The sequence below is a fragment of the Pinus tabuliformis genome, chromosome 1_1 (genome assembly GCF_031772625.1).
Source record: "Pinus tabuliformis cultivar Carrire ecotype Pingquan chromosome 1_1, CPIR1, whole genome shotgun sequence".
NCBI classification, from domain to species: Eukaryota; Viridiplantae; Streptophyta; class Pinopsida; order Pinales; family Pinaceae; genus Pinus; species Pinus tabuliformis.
Genome location: NC_142297.1, coordinates 966,285,226 through 966,294,122, shown reverse-complemented (window position 1 = coordinate 966,294,122; position 8,897 = coordinate 966,285,226). Strand labels below are relative to the sequence as shown.

The window sequence follows — 8,897 nt, the reverse complement described above, 5'->3', positions numbered from 1 at the left end:
ACGCAATTTCCAAAAAGAGATTGACAAAATCATAATGAGGACATCAAGGACAAAAATGACAAAAACATACCTGACACCAGCAGGATGATATTATGCATCAGGTAAAGAAAAATCTGTGATAGAGAACACTTGCTTGTCTGAAATTACCTTCATGTGCCATATACCTGGAGCTGTCAACAGACCTTCCTTTGATAAACTGTCTGCCTTGTTGTTCTGTAACCTGTAAATGTGCTGTATGGAACATCCTTCTATCCTTTCCCATAGGAAAACAATCCTGTTCATCCGGCCTCCAAGGTGAGGATTGCTAATATGGATTTTTCCTAGAACAAAATCAACCATTACTTTGGAATCCCCAAATATTGAGACGGACTGGATGTTAAAGAAGAAACAGAAAGAGAGAAGCCCCGCGAGAGCCATGGCCTCCGCTTTGCAGCTGGATCCTTTTCCTCCATTCCACGAAATAAGAAATTGAGTATTTTCATCCATGATGATGTGGATTCCACAGCCACAAGAGTTGTTTTGTGCCGCTCCATCAAAGAATGCTATCGAGAACATGTTATGAAGCAGATCATCCATGTTGGGCTTTAATCTTTTTTCCTTTGGAGGCTTTTCAGGTAAGGAATCAAAAAGAAAAGATATGCTTTGGATGATTCCCATGAAAGGCTCCTTACTTTCCTTAAAAAAAATTTTGTTTCTCCATCTCCATATGCACCATAAGGTAATGATAAAAATCGGCCTCCAAGATTCCTTTTGCATGCTCCACCAAACAAAAGCCTATTAAATAGATGTGAGAGAAGCATGAGGGATTCCATATATAAAATTTGCAGAGCTTGCCATATCTACTGCGTTTTCTGACAGAGAAGGAACATATGACAGTTTGTTTCATCCTCAAATTTGCAAATTGAGCAGAGACCCGGACCCTGCCAGCCCCTCTTTTTTAAATTTTCCCAAGATAAATTTTTATTGTGGAATACCAGCCACGAGAAAAAAATAGATTTGGAGAGGCATCCTGATTTCCAAAAAGTTGATGGAAAAATAGAGCTGGGAAAAGCATTTCTTGAGGATATCAGATTCAGGTAAATATCGTTTACTCGTACCTGGGATATCCCTTTCATATCTTTCCATGTTAGGTCATCAATATCTAAGGAGCGATGTATTCTGCAATTCCTCAGACAAACTTTTAAATTCTTCCACTGTCTTGCTACATTCTTAGTCATCCCCATATTGCCCTCTTCTTTCCAAATAGGGAAGGGTCCATGCCATTTTGCAATAAGTTTGTCCCAATTAAAATAACCTTTTCTGTGTAGAAAGTTAAGGAGTGTCTCAGGCAAGATGATTTCCTCTTGTCCGCTCAAGAAAGGATCAAGTCCTATGAGAATCTTGCTACCAGTTTGGAAACTCCAAATCAGATTCTTTAAGAAAAACCCTTCTATCTTACGAAAACTTAGCCATATCCCTGAACCATAAATGGATCCGATCCTTCCCAACCTGAACTAGTATGAGATATCCCTAGTGCCCATATACTTCTTTTTTATGGTATTGCTCCACGGACCCTCTCCGAAAATCCCTCTCCATAGGGATTTGCATAGAAGGGCCTTTGCAAAACTCCGTAGGTCTAGCAGACCCCATCCCCCAAGATTTTTTGACAATGAGATGGCTGATAACTTAGACAAGTGATATTTTCTTTTCTCAGCCTGGCCACCCCAAATAAAATTTGCTGTTATCTTGTTCATTTTCTAAATAATGCTTGTTGGAAGAAAAAACAGATGCGCCCAATATACCGCGAGTTGAGTTAGGACTGATTGAGCCAGAATGACTCTTCCTGCCATTGAAAGGCATTTGTATTCCCATAGTGAAATCTTTTTGTAGTATCTTTCTATTAAGTCCATTTTAGAGTATCCTTTTGCCTTTAGCTAGAATCCTAAATATTTCATTCCTTGATTGATGGACCACGCCTCTATCCCAAAGAGAGAGGATATCCACTCTATTAATTCCAGATTGCCATCATTATGTAAGAGAGCAGATTTGGACCTTATTCAACCCGATATTATCATATATGAAGCAATTTTTCATTCTTAGGGCATGCTAGCCATTTACAACATCTTCTGGTTTGCTTTCGACTTATCATTGCATCTGTGTGTGTTCAAGTGCACAAAGGACAAGTTATTAATTCTCTCCGAGTTTCGAGCTAGCATTTCGGGGTTTGGAGCCTTGCAGCCTCGGCGGTGGAAACCATTTCAGAAAACTGCCAATGAAGATCTACACTTCGTTGTCGCTGCATTATCTATCCATTCCCTGTAAACCCAAACATACATATCAATTAAATTCCTTTCAGCTGTTAACTAGAGCCCTCGAGTTTTGGGCGATCAGGGCCGAGTTGAGATTATTGCAGTCTTGGACTTTGCTTATATTTCTATCAACAGCTCGACAACTGTCCCAAGTGGCCCACTCTTCGTACTCTATCGGCCAGAAGTTTCAAAATTTTTACTTCTGGATTTTATCATAATAATAATAATAATAATTTCATTTTTATTAAAAAAATCTAGATAAGTTTTTTTTTATTAATAGAATTTCAAGTCTAAAGTTGGTTGTCCTTATGACATCTGATATATACATTTGTTTCCAAAAAACATGGCAAGAACTGTGCACAAAGCTTTGAAACTTGCTAAGAATTTATTCATTTATCTCGTAACAAGTACAAATAATATTGAATTTTCCAAAAATATATAACATCTAAAAAAATAGTAAAAAGTTTCCAAATCATTTTAATTATGTTTGTAATTACCAAACCAAAATCATCCTAATTATGTTTGTAATTCCCAAACCAATATTGTCCAGCCAAAAAATCTAAACCATCCCCATAAAATTAAAATTTATTCTGATCAAATATAAAATAAGCCTTAAAAAAAATCAACAAACCAAATTCAGTTAATTTATAACAAAATATAAACCCATAAAACATTAATTCTATAGCTTTCTAAAAAATTACCACCAACTCCAATATATCCATAATACCAAATACTATTAAACCCATCTTATGCTAATCTGATTTCACTCACAATACTATCACAATAAAATAAAATAATTCAATTATATAACACGAAATTTACCGCCCTTAATTAATAAAAAAATTAACTTAATTTTATACTTTAAATCACACACATCCAACATGAAATGAATATATCCATAAATATTCCAATATAATATTTAATTTAGTGTTGTTATTCTTTAAACTACATCTAGCCTAATATGCAGTCTTTTCTATATAACCATGGTGGATGTAACTTAAGTGCACTAATTATCACTTGCTTTGACGTGTCTTGATGCAATTAATAAAATTTATAAAATGAAATGATAAACAGCCATGTTGAGGTGACAACAGAGTCTTGAAATTTAGTGAAGTGGAATAGTTTGATTTATCCATTTAGGTGGAGTGGTATACAACTATATTATTTTAGTCATAAAGATATTTGACCTAATTCCATGTGCATTGAAATTCCAACCCATCCGTTCTCATCAGAACGAAAGCTATATGATGGAACAGGTAAAATCTTTCAACTGTGCTGTGGAGAATATTTTGGACTAGATTGGGATACAGCTGATCCTCAACGATATGGGATTTTTTTTCCTTGTAGTTGCACTGTGTATTTGCAGTCCATCATTCACAGTTGCACAGCACCCATAATGAGATTAGGGCTTTTGGGTGATGAACCGTGGAAAAAAATGGCAGCAGGTCAGTTTCTTTTTCAGAAGATAATATCAGTGTCTTTGGTGCTCTGAATGCTTGTTCAGATGCCTCTGTCTCCTCCTCCTGCCATTCCTAAAGCTAATACCTATACCAACGCTCCTCTTCCAATAGTCGAAACGCAAGAAGTCGATTTAACATCGCATAACCTCCAAAACCCTCCAGCCCTTCCTCATGCCCCGATTTCGTCATATTCTGGTGTTCCAATAACTGTAGCGCAAGGCGGCTTTTCCAAATCTTCAATGGCTGGTAACGATAATAATGTTGCCTATGATGGTCAGCTTCAGCCTTCAGATGTTGCCTTCCTCATCTTCCGTTTTGAGGGAAGGGGCGAAAACTGTGATGATGAAAGGATCAGAATTGATAGTGGAAGCCTCTTCTATCATGCGCTTCTTTCAAATTGATTCTTCCAAATTTATCAGGTGAGCATTACATTATCAAAACCCTGATCTATTGTATGTTTGTTTCTTGTTTTGTTAAGGTATATCTTTTTTAATGCTTGTTTTTTCTTTCCACCCATGGTATTTTCCAGCACTGTCAGTATATTAGATTAACATTATATAAAGAGGGAAACATTTCTTATCAAGGGTTATAACTTTTGTCGCAACAATGAATATTATTTTTTCTCCGTCCGAACTTCTGATTCGTTAAGCACAGAAAAATGTCCAAGTCAAAATGTGTTTATGATAATAAAAAAATTCATATTATTTACCATTTTATTTTTTTAAATTAAGTAATGTGATGATAATTTTTTTTGCAATAAAGTCCGTGGAAAAATTAACGCATCCAAAATAATAGTTTTGCAGGTGTTACTCGCGATATATCACCTGACCAGACAAGCTACTATTCGCCGAATACCAGACAGGGGAAGTACTCAATATTGGCCATTGAGACAAGCATTTGACGCTCTGGAGTCGAAAGAAGACATCATGAAAGAGTGTCTGGTGCTTTTTCTTGGCACTGGAGAGACAAAAACTAGCTACCAGGCTAAGGACGCTGCACAATGGGGCACATTGGGATGGGTAACGAAGAATGGTAAAAGTCCTTTAATTGACATGCTTCTGCAATCGAATTCAGCTACTGTTGACTGTCAAGCATCTATCAGATTCCGAGGCTTGCAATTAGCGGATAATTATCTAAGAATCCAGGTCCTTTAATTCTTGCACCTCTTAATTATAAACAATTAATTCAGTACTATATTTAGGCATAATTATATTTACAGATTGCCTGAATATGTTTGTCTCTTGTTCGTTTGCACACATTCCATATCTAATAGATTCTATCACTTATTGGGATGATGATCAGGAACCCAACTTAGAAGATAAAAGAAGTGCACTGGATCTGGCAACAGACGAAAATCTTAACGCGCTGAAAGATATAGGCATTGAACTTTTGGACAAACCTGTTTCGAGGGTGAATATACACACTGGCGGGTATGAGCCTGTGGAGGGAAAAGGCACCAACAGGGAGGAATTGAAACGGTAAATTCCTTTTTAATAGTTGAATCTTATATATATAGAGTCTAGTTTACAGAAGAATGAGCATGTAATGTAGTGTAAGAATTTTATATATATATATATAAAATTGGTATCACATTACTTGTAAATTGCATAATTTGCAAATGCCTTCGAATCTGTAAGACATGGAATTAGATGAAAAATTACTCTTCCATGTCTTTAAATTTCTTCCAATGATCTTATGCTACTTCAGAATTTGCTTATTTGTTAGTAATGAGAATGATCCACTTTGTGGAATAAAAAGTCTGTCCGAAGAACTCTTTTATATCCACAATGCAATTGATTCCATGAACTACCAAGATCAATTTTAAAGCTTCAGTTTTTAAGAGTATTGAAAATGAATTACTATTCGAGTTTAAGGCAATTGTCAAAGATATTGAGTCATTGAGATCTTTTCAAGAACGCATTTTTTGATGGGGAAGACTACCAGGATCGATTTCAAAGCTCACATAATATTAGTCCTGAGAATTGATCACTGTTCCAATTTGAGTTTGGGGCAGTTGTCAAAAGATTTTAATTAACATTAGTCTTTTGCTTTGTTGAAGTTGGATTCCAGGGTCTTGATCTACATCCAAATGTAATGTCAAGTGTTGTCATACATCAATCCACTATTTAGTGGTGCGCCATCTAACAACTGGTTGGACATACCTTTTGTCTTTTCTCTTGGATGGGGTACCATGGGTTGGACATATCTTTCTCCTGCGTTTCTTGGTACTTGTCTGACTGAACCGAGCACAGCTGGAGCAGGAACTTTGTGAAGAAAGTAACGAGGGGGCGTTAGATGCCCCATTTCACCGAGTTAGCAGATATTTTTGTATTAACTGCAACAGAGGCTTTGGGCTTTTGTACAATGAGAATACTAGTGCCTCTTTCTCGAGTTCAGGTGCGGAAATTCTAGTACTAATCCGCTGTAAACGAATTCGCGATTCATGTTACCAAATGGTTTGATCATTAATAAATGACTCCAAAGAGAACCCCATCCACATATAAAAGTTCTGGAGGTCTTAACACCGCAATGACTCCAGAGGTCCCCTCCCACATATAAAAGCTCTGGAGGTATTAACACTGTAAACATTGAATTTAAAAAAATCAATGACATTATTTATAAAAACACAAAAGATTAATGATGTGGATCTTTTGCATCTGGTTTAAGTCTTCTTTATTACAAGTTTACATTTTTTAATTACTTCTACAACAAATAAAAAATATTTAATGATGGGATATCTTGCGTATAGTTTAAGTTAAACGTCTCTGAACATTCTGTTCCTTTATAATATAAAAAAAAAAATGCATGACTTTGGATCCCTGTTTTTTTGAGGTCGAATCTCCTTAAACAGGATTGAAAATGAGAGTTTATATATATATTAGGCTTCGAGTTTTCAGCTTTTAAGCAGGGATTAAAAATGAAACAGATTATATGTAAATATAAAAAGCTTATCTGGAAATCTTACATCTGCTTTAAGTATTTGCTATGGCAGTTTGAATATTTTGTTTATATATATATATATGGACACGCATTCTGAAAAACATAATCATTTTATTAAAATAAATAGAATTGTATTTCATAAAGGTTAAATTGCATTTCAAACATCTTATTGAGACTTTGCAGTAGATCTACCTTTTAATGTATCATTGCTGTCCTTTTAATGTATCATTGATCACATCAAATGTGTATTAAAAAGTTCAAACTTGCATCATCATAATTCTCTTGAAAGTGAACTAAAAGCAGACAATACATGTTTCATTTAAGCTTACAACAAAATCCACTGATTATTAGAAAAGTCAAGTCCACTATTACAGTCTTCCCAATTTAATCAAAGTAAACAAATACTATCGTGTGCAGACTATCAATTTGGTAGAAATTGACTGAAGGAAAGGAGAATGCACATGCTCGTAAATAATTTAATTCCCATGTGCCAATAGGACATCATCCTTATACGGTCCATCTGCAACTTGGTCTCTTCCTATATACATGTGAAAAGAGACCCATGGGACAAATCTAGAATTTCATCTAACACATGCTATACGATGAAATTTCTAGTAATGAACGGTTTCACCTATTTAATAACCAGAAGTTGGTCTCCAAAAACTTGCAATATGTTAGCACCTTTTTCAACAGCCAACAAAAGGGCAAACCACAAGACCATTCACTTGGCAATACTGTTAATTCCAGGTACCAGCCCTATTTCAAAAAATAAAAAATCATCTCTTAGTTAGGACCAGCCAGCTCCACAAGTTCAAGGGCTCTCATGTGATGCACCATCAAAGTGGACCTAGGCACGAGGTTCATCAATTTTTCTTGGGCAATCTGCCTTCTAGCTTTATCCTACCTTTAAGCAGGGGTACTCTTGTGATGCACCATCAAATCGTCCGTCTGTGCCTTCGCCTTGCCTTATGCTCACTCAAGTCGTTTTTGATGTTTTCTTGAACTTGATTGGCTTGATTTCCCTTCCACCAAGTCGTCCTCCTTTATTTATACACGACGCCCAATTGTTTGGATTGGGTTGGTCTACTTCCAAGCCGACCATCCGTTTCACCCATGTCGACCATCCAACATGTCGACCCAACCATGTTTGGGTCCACCTGCACGTCAGCTCACCTATACATACACTCCTCCGCACGTCGGCCAACCATCGGTCGCCTCACCATATAAAGTCTCCACGACACTTCCACACTTAGTCGACTTGCCTTTCAGTTTTTTCGCCTCTCATACAACTCGTTCGTGCATGCTCACCCAGGCGCTCGACACATGGGTCGCCCCGACACGCTCGTCCGATCGACCACACCACCGCACATCTACCGGGGCGTGTTTAACCGAATGCACCCACTCATCGCATGTCGTCGGGCACTCTCACCCGTCGCCTTTAACCAAACCACACGGCCGTCACACAAAACCGACTTTGTCGTACATAACCGAAAATGACTTCTCCCCGTCGCATAAAACTGACTCGAGCGCCCGTCGCACACATGGCGCTCCCAACTCGTATCGAGGTCCTAACATCCTCTACCACTCTAAAAATGTTGTCGTCCTCGACAACACCATCTCAGCAACCACCATCACTAAGACTATAAGTACAAGCACCCAGATGCATCCACCTATGACCTGCCTCATGCAATCGATATGTAAAACTCTATAAGAAAATCATGTGTTGGATCCCCTCGTGTTGGTGACTAGTTGGGTAGCTAATCCAATTGTGCATCGCCTTCACAAGAATGCATGCTCCCTACATCATCATGACCAATCTCTGCATCTTGATGCCAATCGTATCCCCCTCTTCCCAAAGTCTACTCAAAATATAGGAGACTCACTGCCATGAGCAGTTAACAATTAGCCACAACTCCATGTCAGTCTAAGAAGAGAGGGGGGAAGTGTAGGTCGAAGGTTCTCCCTCTTCCTTAGCTAATATCTTAATCCACCTGTCTGGATCTTCCTCCTCCAATCTCTACATGTATGCTTCCCAACTCTCCATATGAACTTCGGGTCAGCATCTTCATCTCCTTCCACTGCCTCTAGTCTGCTTGATAGATCCAAGATACTACCAGGCAATGCTCTAATCACTTGTGACTACTCCATAAGTTTTTCCTCTGTGCAAGTCAACCTCTTATAGAGTTCTTTATCTCACTTGACTTCCTCC

At 37.6% G+C, this 8,897-nt stretch overlaps 1 protein-coding gene across 4 annotated transcripts; it reads left to right on the top strand.

Annotated features, from left to right (window-relative positions):
• Nucleotides 1-3,510: 3,510 nt before the first annotated feature.
• LOC149217718 (patatin-like protein 1) lies at nucleotides 3,511-6,371 on the top strand. 4 transcript variants are annotated; one of them, XM_089393061.1, is made up of 4 exons: nucleotides 3,511-4,167; nucleotides 4,552-4,893; nucleotides 5,051-5,226; nucleotides 5,819-6,371. In XM_089393061.1, exons 2-4 carry the CDS (start codon nucleotides 4,675-4,677, stop codon nucleotides 5,841-5,843), a joined length of 420 nt encoding a protein of 139 aa, XP_089249187.1. In that variant the 5' UTR covers nucleotides 3,511-4,167; nucleotides 4,552-4,674; the 3' UTR covers nucleotides 5,844-6,371. The 4 variants fall into 4 exon arrangements, with proteins under 4 accessions (XP_089249187.1, XP_089249186.1, XP_089249188.1 ...); XM_089393060.1 differs by having other exon boundaries at nucleotides 4,544-4,893; XM_089393062.1 differs by having other exon boundaries at nucleotides 3,512-4,167; nucleotides 4,544-4,893; nucleotides 5,808-6,370.
• Nucleotides 6,372-8,897: the final 2,526 nt, after the last annotated feature.

What these genes read in the sequence shown, in the direction of transcription:
- LOC149217718 (XM_089393061.1), top strand. Translation starts at nt 4,675, where the DNA reads ATGAAAGAGTGTCTGGTGCTTTTTCTTGGCACTGGAGAGACAAAAACT. An exon ending in ATAATTATCTAAGAATCCAG is followed by an intron (nt 4,894 to 5,050) that starts GTCCTTTAATTC and finishes GATGATGATCAG; the next exon opens with GAACCCAACTTAGAAGATAA. An exon ending in AACAGGGAGGAATTGAAACG is followed by an intron (nt 5,227 to 5,818) that starts GTAAATTCCTTT and finishes GTTGGATTCCAG; the next exon opens with GGTCTTGATCTACATCCAAA.